We start from the raw sequence: 18,731 nt of genomic DNA, 5'->3' as shown, positions 1-18,731 counted from the left end.
ACGAAGGCAACTCAATCCTAACTGGTTTCCCTGCTCCTACTCTGCCCGCGGTTACCTATTCTCTACCAGGCACATCAAGAGGGCCTGACTCCAGCTCACACCCCACCTTCAAAAGGTGGCTTGGAAAGTCATCCCCCACCCGCCCTCTTCCACTTTCTGCCTCTGGATGTTTGCCTGGCCCTAACCAACCAGCTGTGACGATGCACGAGGTCCCCCTTAGCGGAGATGCCACTTCCTCCGGGAAGCCTTCCCCACGCTGACTCAGCACCTGGGGCACTTCGCAGAGTCTTGTTCTCTGGCAACCTGTCCGTTCCACTCACCACAGCGTCCCAGAGCTTGATATGTAGCCAAGAACAAATCCTGAGCGGGATTTGGTCACCTCCAAGCATCAGCCAGGCGTCCCTTCCAAGAATAAGTCAACTGCAAAACATTTGTCCCCGATGCACTGGGAACTCGAACCTTTCCTTCAAGCCTTTTATTTTCTGAGTTGATACAAAAAACCACAAACAAAACAGGGAAAAACTGACAGAGGACAAAGCCTCAGCATCAGCCAGAGACCAGAGACGTGGAAGGAGCTGCAGGCTGGGCCTTGCTAGGTCTGCAGTGCCAAGAGATGGAAAGTCCCGAGGCCCCTGGGCCTGCTGGGTTTGAAGGGGGAGGGGCAGGTCACTTAAAAAAATATATATATACTGTACACATCTATCTGAAGCATTCTGTGTCAGGACAGAAGTCAGACGCGGAGTCGGTGAGCGCAAGTCACTTCTCCTCCTCCTCCTCGGACCAGCCTGTGCAGGGCTCACTAGCTCGGCCAGCACGGGCTCTGCGGCGGGCTGGCTTCTTCTGGGGAGGGAGGGAAGTTAAAGATTGAATCCCAACCCATGGTGGCCAGAGGGCAGAGGCATGGGGCTGGTCACCACTTGGCTAGGAAATCCCTGGGTGAAGGAAACATATCCAGATATAAGATTTCCCGACCTTTTTCTCCAAAGAGAAGAAAATAAAATCAAAACCCAGCGTCTCTGATGCAGGGGAGGAGCTTTAACCACAGCGGGCGCTTCAGTGCGGACCGTGTCCCAGAACGGGGCTGGGCGCTTTAGTGCTCCACACTTCACTTAATCCTCAACGCCAGCCAGGCAGGCTGTGTCCCCCCCCCATTTCCAGGGGGCTGGTGGCTGCTGGGGTCCCATCAGCCGCTTCACCACCACCCGGAAAGCACAGCTCCGTCAGAGTGGCTGATCCTGAGGAAACATCTTCTTCCCCATGAGGAATGCCCTCAAATGACAAGATCACAAGGAAGAGGAAGTGGACAGTGGCGGGAAGAGACCGAGCTGTACTTGACCTCGAGCCTCATCCTCCTCTACAAAGAGGCACTATCCCAGTGCCCGCACCCAGGGAGTGCTGTGTTGGTCCCGGCCATCATTATTCTAGATCCTTCTGATTCTGCAGCTCTGCTTTCTGGCATCGCCTCACTGGCCCCACTGACCTTGAGGGACAGAACCACTTTCTCCAGCCCCCACTCCTTCCCCCTGCTTGGCCCCTGCGACCAGGCCAGATGCTAGAGTTACCCTCCTACCCTCACCAGGGAGGGGAGGTCAGCAGGGATCCCCCGGCCAGGAAGCATACCTGTCGCCGTGTGCCCCTCAGACAGTCTGCTCTGCTGTCTTCTTCTGTGAGGAGAGAAGGAGGAGAAGCTCCTGTACCTGAAGCAGCCCCCCCCCATGCCCCCTCCCCCCAGAGCGGACGCGATAACCGGTTCTCTCCTGAGGACTTGCAGCTCCCCCTCCCGGAACAGATATTGGGTATACAGGGATCCCCAAGGGCAGAGCTGGGGCCCTATTTGCCCAGGAAGGAGCCCGGGACACTGAAGCCAGCAGATGCTCAGCTGAACACAGCTGAGGCCCCGCTGGCCATGGTGAGAACTGCACCGTGTAAGGTGCGGAGGCCCCCCTACTCCGGTGATCAGCCTCTGGAACCCATAAAGCAGAGGGGTGTGTTTCTGTGATGGGGATACCCTGCCAGCTGGGGTACATACATCCCAGGGAATGTACCCTCTCACCTCAGTCTACCTGGCTAGCCTCCCTGCCCCCCACCTCAGGGCTCTCCTTCCTTCACCCATCCCAAGAACATCCTTCACCTCACAAAGACGGGGCCACTCCCACGGCTTCACACACACAGGCCATGTCCCTCCCTCAGGGTGGCCCGTGCCTTCCACCCATCTTTGCCAGCTTGTCACAATTCATGAGGCCCCAACCTCTGGACCCTGAGAATGGATCGGGGGCAGGGAGCAGGTCTGGCCTGCCCCACCCGCACTCTGACACACACAGGATGGGGCTGATCACATTCACCCTGGGGACTGGGTTCGGGTCCTTTTTCTGGCTGGAGACCCCTCAGGAACTCACGCTACCTTTTTCTTCTTTTTTTTCTGGAATGGTGAATCAGGGTCTTTGGTTGAGGCCTTTTTTACTTTCTTCTTCTTTTCCTTTTTTTCCTTGTCTTTTTTTTCTAAGGAAAGAAAGTAAAGCCCCTAAATAACAGAAGCATGGTGGGGGTGGGGGTGGGGGGTCAATGTCAAGAGACAGGGCTGGTCTCAAGGGATCCTAGAACCACTCCTCCCAATGCCAGGTCCCCAGTTCTCCCCACACTCCGGGGACCCATCAAAACACAGGCCCAGGCCTCTGTGACCACCTGCCCTGGCCCAAGAGCCCATCACGGACCATGTGGACTACTATTTCTAACTCACTTTTTAAAACTTCCACACATTTTAAAAAGTGACATTCTACCTGTAAACGGAAACATCACCTAAGGGACAGACAGGGCTGGACGAAAGGAGGTTCTGCGGCACGCAGAGTCTATCGCAGAGCTTGGGAAGGGCCTGCCGCCATGAGCTCTGAGGGGAAGCTTCTATCTAGGTGCCTGGGCTGCAGAAGCAGGACGCTGAAGCGCGCGTGACAACTGGCCGCCCGCCGGGAGCGAGCACCGCTGGCCCGTGAGTAGGCCGCACCCTGCACCCTGCAGCTGCATCTCCCCGGCAGGTCAGCCCAGAGCTCCGGGACCCAGCTCCGGCTCTGCCACCCTCACCCCGGCCCCAGACCAACCAGTTCGCAGCCTGTCCCTTCTGTGCCCGCCGGCTGCCCGCCCCCACGGCATGCTGACTGGAGGCTCTCCGCATGGGCCCCGAAGCCTGTTCCAGGCTGCAGCCGGCCAGCCACTTACTCTTGTCGGATTTCTTCTTCTCCTTCTTGCTCTTTGGGTTGCCTTGGTCTCCACCCTCAACCTTCAGTGTCCCTGGCTCCCCTTCTGGCTTCTCCTTGGCCCCCTGGGAGCCAGGAGACGCTTTCTCCTTCTTCTCCTTGATGTCACCACTCACTCCGTCTCTCTTGGCTTTCCCCTTGGGAGTCCTGAGGGCCTTTTCTGGCGAGCCGGCACCCTCCCCACCTCCCCCAGCCACCAGCTGCTGCTTCTTCTTGCTCTTGGGGGCTCTGGCGGCCGTCTGGTCCCCCGACAGCTTCCGCTTGCGGCCCACCCGGCCCTTCCTGCTGCTCTCCTTGGCAGCATCCGCGGCCTTCTTCCTCTCCTGCTCCAGCAGCTCCGTCAGGACCTTCACCACCGAGGCCTGGACTCCGGCCTCGTTCAGGGGCCAGGGCTCGCTCAGGAGGCGCCGGCTGAGGTCGCTCTGCAGTGCCAGTATGGAGGCCTGGGGACTCTCGGCCTCCTTCCTGGGCTTCCGGGGCTTCTGAGGCGTGGGATTAGCCTCCCTTCTGCCTGTGGAGAGAGAACATGGGGTCACGGATCGGGAGAGTTAGGAAACAGGCTCACCCTGCACGTGCAGGGTGCGGCCTACTCACGTATAAGCCAAGGGGGCGTCTAGGGACACACCTGACCTCCTCGGACAAGGTACAGACAGGGAAAGGGCGGCCCAGCGGTCACTCTGCCCCACTGCCTGGCTCACACCTTTCCAGCAGTTTCTAACTTAGCTCTTTCGTCTCCTTGCACTCCAGTCAGGTTGGAGATGGAGAAGGACTCCAGAATCTTAAGGATGGGGAGTGAACTCTACCAACAAAATGAAAGGTCAGACAGGAGGGAGATGGTATTGTCCAGTCAGAAGTCCAGAGCTGGGAGGCAAGGGACTTGGATTCCAGGTTTGACTACCACCAGCATGCTGTGGGACTGTGCTCCTCCCTTGGCCTCAGTCTCCCCATTGGTAAAATAAGGGCTCAGATGAACGGTGAGGCCTCTATTCTAAGTCACAGACTCATGATAAGAGCTGGTCAGGGGACAAGGCAGCCTAGCGGGTGATGGGCCTGGTGTATACGCACATGGTGGCTGACGAAGCAGGTTTGCTGCCTGCCAGAGTGACTTCTGGTGCAGCCTTTGTTTAGAATTTTCCACGCCTCTGCTCTCCTTTGATAATTGTGTGCTGACTACACGTGTGAAAAAACCCGTCCACAGCCCCCTCTAAAATGTCTCCCCGTCACCCCCGCCCCTCACAAAGAACACTGGGGCAGACAGTGAGCAACGACCCTTCTGCTGACCCAGCAGCGGTGAGGTGCAGCTAAAGCCAAGGCTGGGGTATCGGGGGGCGGGGGCGGGGGGGGGGCAACATTAGCAGTATCCCGCTGCTGCCCCTGACTTCCCGGGTGACTCGGCAGGTTTGCACTCATTCTGGGCCTCACACACACAACCGTGCCTACACGCTGGCTCTGAGAGGCGCCCTGTGGCCCGGCCCAGCTCCCCGTCATGGGGCTGGGGCCTGTTGCCCGCAGCATGCGGTGGGCCCAGGGTGGGAGCTCAGGGGAGGCGCAGACGGCAGGCTGAGCAGGGGTCGTGGGGGGTGGCGTCCCAGGACAGACGGAGGCCCAATTCAGTTGTTTGGTGCTTCTTGGCAAGGGCAGGGGTTGGCTGGAGAGGGAAGCTGAGGAGGTTTGAGCTGGCAACCTCCTTCCCTGCAGCCCACGTCTCTGCTTCCTGTCTACAAACACCCTAGAACACCACAGCTGGGGAATGCCTAGAGCTGTCCCAGGCGTGCCCATCAGAGCTACCTGTCCCTCAGCACTGGCAATGCCCCAGGCTGGGTGACCTCGGCAACTCCGGTCTGCCCTCCAAACACCGCGTGACAACTGTGTGTGCCACGCCCTGACACTCACTGGATGGATCTACTCTGCCCTCTGTGGTTAAGACCCAGAGGCCCAGTGTGGCTAGGGTCCTGTCTGAGGCTTTACAAGTCAGCCCATCACCTGGCGTCTCTGCCATGTGCTAGAGACTTCTCCAAAAATGGCTCCTGCCTTCCATCTGAGCTGCCTCAGTTCCCACACCCCACACCATGTGTCCATTTGTTAGGAAGCAGAGGCAACGGGGACAGTCAGAGAAAGCCAAGGCCGCTCGAAGGCACGGATCACCCGACCAGATGCACCAGCATCCCACAGAGCTGGAAAACCCAACTTCCAGGCCGTCCCAGGTCGTAAGAGCCAGACACCCAGATGTGGGGCACCAGGCCTTGCTTGGAGAGGCCCTTGTGACAGACAGGACCATACTGGTAGGACTGTTCGTGAGGGAGGCAGAGAAAGGGCCCACTGCCTTGTCCCTCCGTGTCCCCGTGTCTCTCCTGTGGCCCTTGACTCACTTGTTTTAGGGGATACGGTGCCTGCTACATGTTGGGGCTCCACTTCCTGCTTGCCGTCTGGGGCATCTTTGGTGGCAGAAGTAGAGGACGCCGAGGGGTTGAGGTCTGGCCTAGCAGTGGCCTTTGAAGCCTGGGAATTGGCCAGAGTCGGCCCAGGGGTCACATAACCTGAGAGGAGAGACTGAAGAAACCCAGTGTGAACGTGGCTGGAACCCTGCTCCACCCGTGAGTGCAGGGCCTACTCTGAGGAAGCCGTCCCAGGAGCCCCTAAGGTCGGGCCAGCCCTCTCGGGCCTGGCGTGGGGCACATGAGCCCTTCATATGGACCTCCTGCACTATTTTAATTAATACAGATTTCCCTCAGCCACATTTAAGAAGACAATCTCTCACCACTAACGCGAATGGAAAATCACTAGCACTTGCCGTGTACAGAAGATAACCTTAGAGAAATCCCATCTGTTCCAAAATGTCTTTTTTTTTCTGGGACTCATCTAAAATCAAGGCAAGCCTTTCCTACAGGCTCTAGGAGTCCACTACTCATGGCTCTATGCTGAAAGAGAGCCTCAGGGGGAGAGACGGGGCCCCGCCGTGGCGGATGGCCTCGGCCTAACACTGCAGCACGTGGCCTCTAGCGCCCGCCCGAAGGCCCCCAAGGGGCCAGTCCCCTCCCTCACCATTACCTGAGAGGGTGCCACCACCTCGTCCTCACTGGACTCCGCTGTGGTCTCCTCCACCAAGGTCTCCGTCGTGGAGGGGGCCGGACCTACCGGGGGTGGGGGGGCAGAGGCCAGCTGTCGGGAGGCCCTGGGATGGCCTGAGCCTTCCGCTGGTCCCTCGCCCTCCTGCCCAAGGCTTTACCTGCTCCTACGACTCCCTCCCAGCTCAATGGCTATTCGCAGCCTTCTAAGCAAGACATCTCAATGCCAAAACCTTCCATTCTAATTCCTGAGGCCCGACTTCTGCTTCCCTGCTTTTCTTTCTTTAAAGGTTTTTATTTATTTATCAGAGAGCGTGCACACGCACAAGCAGAGGGAGTGGCAGGAAGAGGGAGAAGCAGGCTCCCCGCTGAGCAAGGAGCCCGATGAGGTCCTGGAATCACGACCTGAGCCGAAGGCAGATAGATGCTTAACCGCCTGAGCCACCCAGGTGCCCCATTCTGTGCGGGAAGCATGACCCCGGGACTTTGGGGGGTCAGTTATGGGAGCCTGAGAGTAAAAAGCAGGCAGTGGTCAAACAGCAGAGCTGGAAGATCTTTGGTATCATTTGGACCAACCTCCTCGTGGGGTTGTACAGATGGGAAACTGAGGCCCAGCATGGGGTGACTGGGCCCAGGCTGCAGAACAGGTGGAGATACAGAGCCGAGGCCACCACTCCCCCGCTCGGGGCCCACCTAGCCTTCTCCTGGGACCCTCACCTAGCCTGGGGGCCGAGGGAGCCATCTGGGGCCCGGCAGCACCCTCCTCGCTCCCTGAAGAGCTGCTGCTGCTGTCACTGTCATTGGAGGTGTCAGAGGCCTTGGCTTTGGCACGTCCGGCAGGAGTGGCTGTGGACCGCTGGACCGCAGGAACCTCAGGCTTTCTGAGCTTGTTGGTCCCCTTGGCCTGCACAGGGAGTGTTCCCAGAGCATTGTCAACCTAATTTGGTTTTAAAAAAAAAAAAAGAGAGAGAGAGAGAGAACAGAAAAAAAAAAATGAAGGGAAATAAACTTGGTGCCTACCGAACACCCCAGTTACCTCAGGGCTAGGCGCCTGTTAGCTGCTCTGTACCAGACCTCACTCAGCCCTCCCACAAACGCTGAGCCGGGCAGCGGAGGCTGGGGGGGGGTGGTGTGGGTTACAGACGTGTGCATGCGACAGTCACAGGGCGGTAAATGCTGGCGCTGGGACCTGGGCCCCTCCCTGGCCCCTCCCTTCTATGGTCTGTCATTTTTGCTCACTGTCCCCTCCAGGGTGGGGCCGGCCCCCCCCCCAGGCTCCCCGCTCACCCCACTGGAAGACGGGGTCCTGGCAGCAGGAGGCTGGGCCTCACTGGCTTTCTGGGCAAGGACCTTCAGGGCGGCCTGGGTCAGAGGGAGGCGAGCAGGGCTCCTCTTTGTCACCTGTGGACAGCCACAGGCAGCCCTGAGACTCGTAGTCCTCGGGATGCCATCTGTGCCAGGCCCTGCTCAGATCCCGGCTGGGGTCGGAGGGGACCTGTATCTGCACAAGGAGCCACGGGGCTGGAGGAGTGGACTGAGGGACAGTCAAGGGGGTAATACCACCCTCAGGGGCAGAAAACAGGGCCGGGCTGTAGGTTGTCAGCTGATCCTACTGTTCTCAGTGGAGCCAAAGACAGCTTTTAGCCCAGGGGAGGGAAGCAGCTCGGCTCCCACCTGAGGCCCCCCCAACTCAATCTGAGCTTGCACTTGGGAAAAGCCTCTAGTCTGGTGGCTGCAAAAACCTCCTCAAAGGTCTCCCTGGTGCCACTCCTGCTTCCCACACCTGCCACCAGTCAGGAAGACAGAACTGGAAAGGAGCCGGGCGGGGCTCCCCCTGCAAACCTGGGCGGCCCTCACCACGGCCTGTCGGGCCTGGCTCCTCTCGCCTTGCTGCTTCCCCCAGCTCTCCCGCCCAAGTGCTTCCCCAGACGGTCCCAGCCCGGGTTCCCCTGGCTGGAGTCCTCCCTGGCTCGCCCTGGCTTGGCTGCTTCTCTAGCCTCGATGGGGAGGCTGCCCTTTCCTGCCCATCCTTCCTAAAGCAGCTCACCTCATTATTCTCTAGTTTAGACTCAGTTTCTTTCAAAGTACCCACCAACTGGTGAGTACTTTTTGGCTTCCTTGTTTCATGGCCCACGGGCCCCTCCCTGCCGTCTGCCTGGTGCGGACAGATGCTCGGCACCACCTGCTGGCCGAACGGAGGCGGGCTGCCGGGCGCAGTGACCACAGCACAGCTGGCCGGCACCCGTGCTCCCAGGAAGCTTTTCTTGGGCTGTAGCTCGTGGTGAGCCCCTCTGGGCTGGGGGCGCCCAGCTCCCTCCTGCCCTCTTAGAAGAGAGAGGTGGGGTGCAGTGGGATGGGAAAACTAGCCCACGTGGCCCAGGAGCGGGGTGAGGAGTGAGGACACCTGGGTTCTGGCCCTGCCTAATCCTGGACAGGCCTCAACGGTCTTGAGGGACAGCGCTCAGCTCTGTCGTTCGCACAAGGAGCCGCTAACTCTACCCTGCTCAGGCTGTAGATTTAGGCAAAGACCCAACAGAAATGCACTGAAAATGGTGAAGGCCAGGAAGTCACCATTATCCACACTAAGAGAGACAAGGTTTGTTCACAGCATTTCCAAACCGGGACGGAAAAGGCAAACAAACCAAAAGCGCAACCACGTTGGAACGGCTGCCGAGGGGCGCGCGGAGCCACAGCGTGGCTCTGCCTGGGGGCCACGCTCCCAGACTACTCTTCCTCACAGCTCAGAGGTATCTGGGAGCCTGGTCGGGGCTGCAGCCAAGCCAGGGAAGGCGCTTGGCTGCGAGGGGGTGGCTCCTTGGGGGGGGCGGTGTGTGGAGGAGAGTGACGGCAGCCCCACCCAGCAGCATGTGTGGGGGCGGGGAGGGCGGGGGGGGGGTCCCCTCGCCCCTGCCGGCCTGCACGGCCCTCCCTTGCCTGCTGTACCTGAGCGACAGGCGCCTCCTGTTTCTTGCCTTCTGACACCCGACCGGACGCCTCCCTGCTGCCGGCCCCAACAGTGCTGGCCCTGACAGCTGGCCTTGGGTGCGCCGTGAGCACGGCTGCTTTGGTTCTACTGGCTGAAATGGAGCAGGATGGGGTGCAAGTCAGGGCACACATGCAGCAATCCCCAATTATCAGCCCTTCCTGGGGACAGGGCCCAGTGCTCACGGCATTTGCAGCAGAAGCCTGTTTAATGTCCTCCCCGAGGGCGCCTGGCTGGCTCAGTCGTTAAGCGTCTGCCTTCGGCTCAGGTCGTGATCCCAGGGTCCTGGGATCGAGCCCCGCATCGGGCTCCCTGCTCCGTGGGGAGTCTCCTTCTCCCTCTGTCCCCGAATCCCTGGCTCATGCTCTCTCTCTCACAAAAATAAATAAAATTAAAAAACCAAACGCCATCCCTGAGCCTCACAGGCAGGAGCCGTCACTAGCTCTGTGTCACGAGCTCAGGGGAACCACAGGACTACTGTGACCCCAGGCTTTCTCCCTGGCCCCTCCCCACACTTCAGTCCTCGATGCTGCCGCCCCTCAGCTGGCCAGGCCACCACTTTGAGCACTGGTGGGGAGCACAGCTACCAAATGGGACTCTGTGCATTTAGAAGAGTCTTTTTTTTTTTTAAGATTTTATTTATTTACTTGGCAGAACAGAGAGAGAGAGCACAAGTAGGGGAGCGGCCGGCAGGCAGAGGGAGAAGCAGACTCCCTGCTGAGCAGGGAGCCCAATGTGGGGCTCGATCCCAGAACCCCGGGATCATGACCTGAGCCGAAGGCAGACGCTTTAATCGACTGAGCCACCCAGGGGTCCCTAGAAGAGTCTTCGTAAGAATGTCATGGTCATTTGCAAAGGCTCAGTCCCGTGCGCTCACTGTAGCACTGTTCGTGATAACCCCAAAGCCCCCACACAAAGCCCGTCGCTTCCTCCAGCCTGGCACCACCCACATAAACTATGCTAAGCCCACCCAAAGGACAGCTCTGTGACCAGCAGGACTCACACGGTAAATACGTAATGTCACAGTTCGTCAAGTAAAAATTACAGAGCACGTGTGCACACTATGACCTCACTAAAAACACAGATACAGCTGCAGTTCCTGTAGTTTCGGTAAAATTAACAGTTCTAAAACGTCAGTAATTATTCCAGACAGCGTGATTACGGTGACATTTCTTCTTCTGTGCTATTCTGTATTTAATGAGCCCACCAAAATCAGGTCTTATTATTATCCTCACAGAATGTCACAACAACATTAGCCATTTTCCTGATGGCAACGGGAGTACCAGATTCTCAGAAGTCAAAAGAAACCCCAGATAGGGTCCTGTCTCCCACTGATAGATGGAATCCTTGCCTACGATGTCTGGTTAGGGATTACCTAACCCTCTGTACATGCCACCAGGACCACGAGGCTCACTACCACCTCACAGCCCTCTCCCCGTTCAGGCAGGCAGCTGTTACAAAGCTCTCCCTTAGATTACGTAGGAACCTGCTGTCTGCAGCTTCTAGCCACTGGCGTGGGTACCACCCCTTGGAGCTGGCACAGAGAAGTCCCGGCAAATGCTGTCTCCGGAGATGGAGACCAGAGTAGTTCCTTATCGGGACGAACCAATGCCAGGGGCAGAGACCTGGCTCCAAGCCCCTCCGGACCAACAACTGTGTGCTGTGTGACTCAGCCAGCAGCCTCTCCCCTTGGGCCACAGTGAGCTGTGTGTGCTGCGTGCGCTGCGTGCGAGCCCGGCGGCCCCTGCCAGGCGAGCCTGGCGGTTGCGGCACGGGACTCAGCCCTGCGTAGCGGGCCCGTGCTCACCAGGAGTGGAGCACTGCGTGGCGGGGATCACATCCTCATCCTCACTCTCAGAGGAGGAGCTCCTGGCTGTGCTCGCCGAGGCCCGGGCCTTCCTCGGGGTGTTTGCCGCCGGGGTTTGTGTGGCGGTAGCAGCCGGGCCAGCTGGACTACGATTAGGGTCGACAAAAATCAGAGGGGGTTTAATCACCTTGAAAAACAAAAACAAAACATACCCCCCCAGTGATTAAAGGTTTGGCCAGGCAAAGGGGAGGTTGGGAGGGGTCCAGCGCGCGCAGGGCAGCCGGGCAGGCAGAGGCCATTCCGGCCACCCACAGCACTCTCAGTGCGCCACCCGCCCATGCACCTGCTAAGACCCACACAGCACCTCACAGCCCCCAGGAGCCCCTGAGGTCAGCGGTCCTGGCTCCACTGTACAGCTGGGAAAACTAGAAGTCCAGAGAGGGGAGAAGAGTTGCCCAAGGCTGCACAGCTTACTGACTGTACAGCCAGGGCCAGAAGAGCCAATTCAGCCTTCTTTCCTCTGGCTGACTTCAGGGCCGGACAGACGCTGGCCGAGCCGGGTGCTCCAAGCAGCAGGCCCCTCAGCTGCCCAGCATAACCGAGCTGCCCCCACCCCAGCCACGCTGGTGCAGCCTCCTGAGCTGTGGCCCAGGGCACAACGACCTGACTTCACGCTGACCCCATGTCTTCAACAAACAAACCGCACGGGGGGAAAGCCAAGGTGAAGACTCAAGGGACCCAATGCAGTGTGTGCCCTGTGTGAACTGTTATCCGAACACACCAGATGTAGACTATCGTTCATGAGACAATCTGGGAAGTGGGGATGCCGAGCGCGCAGGCCAGTTTCTTAGGAGTGATACTGTATGGTGGCCGTCCTCTCATCAAAGAGAGGAAGCCAGGGGTGCTGGGGAAGGAGTGGAGGGCTTGCATGAAGCGAGCCTGGTCACAAGTGCAGACCCGCTGAGGCTGGGGAAGGCACGCGGGGGTTCTGCACGCTGTTCTATCTTTGGGCAGGCTTTGCAGCTTCCAGTGAGGCAGTAAAAGAGAGAGAAAGTGGCTGCTCCCTGGGATCCTGCGGACCAGGCCGGGGTGGCAGCTCTGGTGGACATGTCCACCGTACACAAGGGCACCCTCACACACATGGAGCCTGCACCTCCCATCCCCCGAGGTCAGACTCGGTCTAAGTTCCACACCCTCCCTTGCCCGGGGGGAAACACAAGACAGCAGGAGGAAGCTGCCCGAGGCCAAGGTCTGGGACCCCGTCTCGCCCATCACCCCACCCCGCCCACCTCCGGGGCCCAGGGGGGCCCAGGGCAGCCCAGGGCGCGGTGGGAGAGGCATCCTGAAAAGTCAAGCAGAGAGGTGCCCGCCCGAGGGTGGGAGTTCTGCTGGGCTGGGGCCCTTCCCACCCTTGCCAAACAGCCTCCCCCGCGGCTGCTCTGATCTGCCACTTCCAGAGCCTGCCTTCCCACATGATGAAAGAGAGAAGGATGGGAAGTGGGAGAAGGCTTACAGTTGAGGGAGGGGGGGGGATCTATATATATGTGAGAAGACAGAAGAACAGATTGTCGGGGACGAAGACAGGCACCGAACCCACCGAGGCAAACAATAGCGTCTGGGATGTTAAAAGCAGCTCAGCAGCAAAAGCCTCCTCCTCCCAGTTCCACCTGCCCACATGGCCTCGGCCCCGGGGGCGGTGCAGGGGGCCTGGCACTGGAGGGCAGGGACACGAGGGGCCCCGGGCTGGGCCCTGGACACGACAACAGTGCAGCAGCAGCATCGGATCGTTCAAAAGGTGGGCCGTGCGACCCAGGGATATGGGGAAACCCGCCTCTGACCCCACTTCTGCCAGACCTCACCATGTGGTGAGGCCCCTGAGCTTCGAGGGCCTGTTTCCCACCTGTTGAAAAGGCTACTAGTAATCCCAGCCTGGGCTCGCTCACCAGAGGGGCTCTGATGCGCCTTGAAAACCGCAAAGCACAGCACACACAGAGGTGACAAAGACTCATGGGAAGCTGATGCAGCCTGGACACTTGGCTGGGCCTCCCTGTCGGCACCAGGCCACGAGGGCCCAGAGGGAAGCGGGGACGCCCTTCCTACTGCAGAACCAAACCTGGGGGCCCGCTGTCACAGCTGGGCTCACCAACTCTGCCCTCATTCCAGTCTGGGGCTGAGTGGGGGTGGGGGGCTGGCCAGTCCAGGCTGTTAACTCTGCGGTAAGGGACAGAGCTGAGAAGGCACCCAAAAGCCCCTTGCAGAACTGCCCGGGGCCTAGTTAACAGGTCCTGGGCCAGTCCCACCCAAAAGGGCTGGGAAATCCCCCTCCAGGCTGGGCCTGCAGCCTCGTGGTTCACCAGCCCCCAAGGAATGTCACCCCACGGGTTGAGAAGGAAAGTGGCCTCACCCAGGGTGACTAGCAAACTGTACCAGAGCTGGACTGGGAAGTCTGCTCTCCAGGGACCAGACAGGAGCTCCTTCCAGGATCAACCATGCTAGGGTTTCGACTTAACACCCTAATTTAGCTCCTTACGGATCTTCTTCTCTGACTCTACCTGAAACGTTGAAGGCAGGGCTTAGGTCTTTTTAATACGGCACCGACCCCAGCACAGACCCTGGCCTAGGGTTAATAATGCCAGCAACAGGGCGGAGCCACAGACCCCCCCCCCCCAAAGTCCATCTCAGGGAAAGAGGCTGGGGTCCATCCTTGTAGGTGGGGAGACTGAGGCACAGCGAGGGAGCCTGGGAATGGAGCCACGATCGCCCCTGCCCCCCAGCCTGAGGCTCTGCCCACCACTCTGGCATTGATCCCTTTTCTCCACTGATAGGCTAATAATAAAAACAGAGTGAAACCTGTCAGTAAAGAAGTACTTGACAAATGCATAATAGCGATAATGATCATAATTAGTGAGCTGGGGATGAAGGAGCTCAAAATCCCCCAGCAGGGAGGAGAGGCTGCAGCTTCCTCAGGCTGCGCCGTCTTCCCTGAATCCCTCCTAGGGAAATGCACAAAATGCCAACTTTTTTCCTGCTTCTTTTTTGATAGGGACTCCAGAATCTTCAGGACTAATGTACCAATGAAATGGTTCAACTTAAGCATGATGTTCATTTTAATTGTGTTAGTCCGCCCCCACAACGCAGGGCGCGGCGGCGCCCTCCCTCCCAGCTGTCCTGATCCTGCTCAGACAAGGAGGCGGCCTCCTGAGGGCGCCTGGACCGCCCGAGGGCAAGGCCCGGGCCGCCCTCCACTTTCCCTGGAGAGAGAACAGTGCGGGCAGTGCCAGCCCGTGGGCACCGTATGCACAGCCTGGGTTCAAACGCCAGGTCTGTCCCCTTGTTTCTGGCCATGGGACGCCAGGGCAGGTCACTCAACTTCTCTGAGCCTCACTCGTTCCTCCTTCAAACGGGAATAAAAGAAGGACCTACCCTCAGAGGGCTGTTGTGGGGACTGAGCAGGCTAACGAGGTACGGGGTTTGGCACACAGAAAGTGACCGATAACGTTAGGTGCAGCTGTTCATCAGGACTTTACGGAGCAGAGAACGGCAGCGAGCACCCCACCCCGTCACCGAGGGTGGCACGCAGCGTCTGACCTCACTGGTGGGCCAATCAGCATGTGGTACGGTAGGTATACGAGGGAGGTGGTTAAGCAGAGGGTCTGGTAATTATAGGACTCCAGGGACCCTGAGGGGACCTGGCAGAGGCGTCCACGCACCTGGGGCTACAGGACAAAGGGCACTGCTATCTGCTGGAAAGGCAGAGGCCTGGACTCAGCAAGCTGGGGAGATAAGGTGGGCCTGGTCCCAACCTTAGGGGGAGTCTGGGGAGGCCGCGGGTGCAGCAGAGCACGTGAACGCGTGCCATGGGCGCCAGAGTGAGGTCCCGGACATGCCCGCTGGATTCTGACAAGCCCCGCAGAGAAGGCTCCCGGTCCCAAACAGCAAGCGGGGATGTATCGGGAGCCAGGGGACCAGCATCTGGCCCTGCCTTGTCTTCTTATGGGTCATGAGAATTTGGGGAATGGACTTCAACTCACTGGGCTTTGATTCCTGATGCATCCAATGGGCCACAACACGTGCCCTCCCACAGGAACAGGCACTCCCATCAGGCAGCGCGTTGTGCAGGGATGCAGGAAGGAGGACTGCTACCCTGCCTGCTTCCAGGGCAGATACCTGGGCCTCAGGGTGGTCAGGGTGTGCCCGGGGTCACGGAACTGGCAGCTGGGAGAACCAGCACTGACCCTCCACCGTTTGGCTCTGAAGACTGGATGCTCAGTGATGCCCCGCTGCCTACCTCCCGGGGTTACCGTGAAGATGAATGGCTCAACCAGGAGACCGTGAAGTGCTGTTTAAATGGCAAAGGTCTGCCCTCGCAACCCCTCAGGGGCCCGCTGCCCTGAGTCTGCAGTGTCCCAAAGAGAAGGAAAGGCCTACCTGGCTGGCCGGCAGCTCCTCGTCGCTGCTCTCCGAGGAGCCCTCTGTGTTCTTCTCTGGGGGTGCTGGGGCCAGGGGCTTGCTTCTGGCAGCTTTGGAGTTACCCTCCTTCTGAGGGGACAAGCACATGGGTAGGGGGCAGGGGGTGTTAGCTGAAGGGGAACACGACTGAGAGACTGGGGCAGGGAAACCACGGCCAGCGAGCAAGCATGCCCTTGTACGCTGGCTGTCCACGGGAGGCAGCACGGCCCCTTACTACCCGCATGGGAGGACAGCTGCTGGCTCAGCATGCCCCCGGCCACCGGAAACACAGCCTTCCCCTCTGCTAATGCTCCCTCCAGAGCCCACTCTGAACTTGAAAGGGAAGTAGGAGTCAGACCCCACTAAAACCTGAGGGCTGCAGTGCTGGTGGCCCGGCGTCCAGATGAGAGGAGACAGCAGCTTGGGACAAGGCTGCAGGGGTGAGCCCGTGGTAGTGGTCCCAGCGAGCTCCCATCTGGCTGCAACACCCCCAGGTAAGAGCAGGAGCCAGCCAGAAGTGTCCCAAGGCTGCCACCCCTCCTGCCGGACCAGGCATAAATGAGGGGGGCTGGCTGGGCAGGAGCTGCGGTCGGGGAGCCAGAGGAGGAGAGCACGGAGTAGCAGGCACTGGTGGTGACCAGCTCAGGGGAGCCCAGGGCAGGGGCAGAGTCCCCCCCTCCTTCACTACTCAGTCCGGCCAAGCAAAGTGGCAGAGCCACCTACGCTGCCCGAGTCCAATTTCTCAAGAGCAGCTAGGAGATCCTGATTTGTGTCGTTTCCTACACCACAACAGCTGTGCCCCCGACTCTGCTCTGCTAGCGCCCCCCCCACCCGCTCACCAGGCTCTGGGGACGGTGGCCCCCTCTCCCAGCCAATCACAGAACCACAGGCCCCTTATCAGTGAGCGGCCTTTTTTTTTGGCAGGGGAAGCACATGCCTTAGATGTGGACAAGGAGGTGAGGGGAAGGGAGGTCTGCTGGGGGACTTCCTAGCTCTTCTGGAGACGCTGCAGCCCTGCCATGGCAGGGAGCAGAAGATGGAAGAAATCTGGGTCACCCATGACGCAGAGCTGAAGGAACCACCTTTGGAGCAGCTTTACCCCAAAGCTTTGTGTGCCATGATGGAACCAATCTCCTTTAAGCTCTTGGAATTAGGTTTTCTCCCGCAGATTAGGATGTCCTGATCCAGGAACCCACTTAAAACTTAAAAAACAAAAACAAAGCAAAATACTGCTATGTCTAAACATGGCTGGGACCCTTGTGTCTCAGTCTGGCATTAGGCCCCCATACATGTGACTGGTGACAAGCAACTAGAAGTGACTATTGCCTACAGGGTGGCTGGCCTTTGTGGAACCCACGTGACTTCACATTCCCTCCCCTTTGCAACCCCCCGCCCGCCCCGGAGGGCCTAGCTCCGCTTGTCTGGTGAACCCCTGGTCTTCCTTTAAGCTCTGCTCAATCATCTCTTCTGGCCTCTAGAGACGTGTTCTCCCAGCTCCATCAGACAGAGCACTACCAGAATATTCTCCAATAATCCACTACTTCACCTTGCCCTACTGACTACAGGCCCCATGAGATGAGAGCAGGGCCAACATCTTTCATCCCTTTATCTCTATCCGCGAGATGGAGCGCTCGTAGTTGGTCTGATGCACTGAAGGCAGAGGTCAGTGCTAGGAGCACTTAACAAACTTCTTGGTGCTTGTTTTACTCCTGAAGAAAACAGAAACCTAAGAGGGGATGGAGCTCGGCCTGGCACAGGGACTTCCAGCTTCCCTTAAGAAACAAACATGTGGCCACATGCGGTCATAATCAGCTGCTGGGGCTGACAGGGACCATCTTTCTAGCTGGGACCAGAACTCTCCAGTTTGCCCTAGCTGCCACCACCTTCTACTGCCTCTCCTGACACCAAGGCTCAATGGTGGCTACCAGGCCATCACACACGGGAGCCCTCTATGTCCTGGAGTCTGGCTCCCTGAACTTCTGCAGGCCGAAGCCACTCCTGCTGCTTTCCGCACACAGACAGAAGGGAAATCGTCCACATGGAAGTCGGTCCCTCATTCCCTCCCTCTCCCCACTCCCTAGGCTTCACCCAGCTGAGCTCTCCCTGGGGTCCCAGGCCCAGATGAGGGAGGGGACTTCCTCTAGCTCCCCAGCACCTCCTGGTACCTGCATCGCAGCCCAAGCCTCCTCAAGACTCCCTGTGACATCCTGAGATCCTTGGCCTCATTTACCTTGGCAGGAGTTGCTGGTCTAGCCTTCTGTGGGGCTGGTGTGTCCACTCGTGCTGTGGAGGCCTCAGCAGAAACAGGAGTGCCCGGGACACCTTTCATCAGGGAGGCCTTGGCTGGGGGGAGCTTTACAGCAGGTTTCACCTAAAGAGACACAGAGGACAGCGGCTGGGGTAAGGGTCCAGGAGTCATGGCTTTCATCTGGTCTTCCTTCCTCACCTGGCCCTGAACCCAAGTCCTGCGCGAGGAGTGGGCGGTGACGGCTCAGAGGCCTGGCGTCGTAGCGGCTTCCTCATTAGGCCTCACCTGGGCCGGCGCCTCCTCCTCGCTGTCCGACTCCTCCTCACTGCTGCTCTCCGAGGCCTCCTCCGGTTTCCCAGCCCGGGTGGCTGTGGCTTCTGTCTTCTCGGGAGAGGCTGCTGCAGCCCTTTTCCTGGAGAACCCCTTGCCGGGGGCTGAGGCAGTTCTGACCTGGGGGGTCTTCCCTGAGGGCTTCACCGGGAGTGAGAGAAACAGAATTAGGGGAGAGAGCCACAGGGACCACAAGAGCTGCTCTCCACTCTCCCCGGGACCTCACCTGAGTGGGGGCCTCCCCATCACTGTCCGACTCCTCCTCGCTGCTCTCCGAGTCCTCCGGTGGGCTCTTGACTGGCCCCGGCTGGGCCTGCGCTGCAGTGGCCACGGCCTTCCCCACAGCCGGCACGGCCCCCCGGCCCCTCACCGAGACAGCACTGCTCTGGGGGGCTCTCGCTGGCGGCTTTACCTGAATGTGAGAAGGTAGCAGCATTAGGGAAGGAAGCAGACAGCACGGTTCCATTTAGGTTAAGCCCACCCACGGTGTGACTGTGCGGAAGTCTCTCCCGCCTGTGCAGGGCCCTGGCTAGGCTGAGCCAGCTGTGTGCTCCTCCCGAGCTCCACCCCCCTCCGGCACCTGGGCTTCTGGTCCCACTTG

At 59.2% G+C, this 18,731-nt stretch overlaps 1 protein-coding gene across 12 annotated transcripts in view; it reads right to left on the bottom strand.

Annotated features, from left to right (window-relative positions):
- Nucleotides 1-460: 460 nt before the first annotated feature.
- The window catches only part of TCOF1 (treacle ribosome biogenesis factor 1), a 37,282-nt gene continuing 19,011 nt past the window's right edge, over nucleotides 461-18,731 (bottom strand). For 3 of the 12 annotated variants that reach the window (XM_031036696.2, XM_081826187.1, XM_081826186.1), the window contains 14 exons: nucleotides 18,357-18,542; nucleotides 18,086-18,271; nucleotides 17,783-17,923; nucleotides 15,532-15,642; nucleotides 11,104-11,290; nucleotides 9,257-9,390; nucleotides 7,601-7,714; nucleotides 7,031-7,250; nucleotides 6,297-6,379; nucleotides 5,618-5,798; nucleotides 3,211-3,759; nucleotides 2,402-2,499; nucleotides 1,621-1,664; nucleotides 461-932 (listed from right to left, as the gene is read on the bottom strand). In XM_031036696.2, coding sequence (XP_030892556.1) covers nucleotides 1,638-1,664; nucleotides 2,402-2,499; nucleotides 3,211-3,759; nucleotides 5,618-5,798; nucleotides 6,297-6,379; nucleotides 7,031-7,250; nucleotides 7,601-7,714; nucleotides 9,257-9,390; nucleotides 11,104-11,290; nucleotides 15,532-15,642; nucleotides 17,783-17,923; nucleotides 18,086-18,271; nucleotides 18,357-18,542 — 2,217 coding nt within the window. In that variant the 3' untranslated portion in view covers nucleotides 461-932; nucleotides 1,621-1,637. Of the gene's footprint in view, nucleotides 933-1,620; nucleotides 1,665-2,401; nucleotides 2,500-3,210; nucleotides 3,760-5,617; nucleotides 5,799-6,296; nucleotides 6,380-7,030; nucleotides 7,251-7,600; nucleotides 7,715-9,256; nucleotides 9,391-11,103; nucleotides 11,291-15,531; nucleotides 15,643-17,782; nucleotides 17,924-18,085; nucleotides 18,272-18,356; nucleotides 18,543-18,731 lie in introns of those variants that run through there. The other 9 variants (XM_031036695.2, XM_031036698.2, XM_081826184.1 and 6 more) reach the window with 9 other exon arrangements.

The sequence above is a fragment of the Leptonychotes weddellii genome, chromosome 7, assembly GCF_054177405.1.
Source record: "Leptonychotes weddellii isolate Sample4059 chromosome 7, ASM5417740v2, whole genome shotgun sequence".
NCBI lineage: Eukaryota > Metazoa > Chordata > Mammalia > Carnivora > Phocidae > Leptonychotes > Leptonychotes weddellii.
Note: the sequence above shows the minus strand (reverse complement) of the source record. Positions and strands in the feature narration are given on the sequence as shown.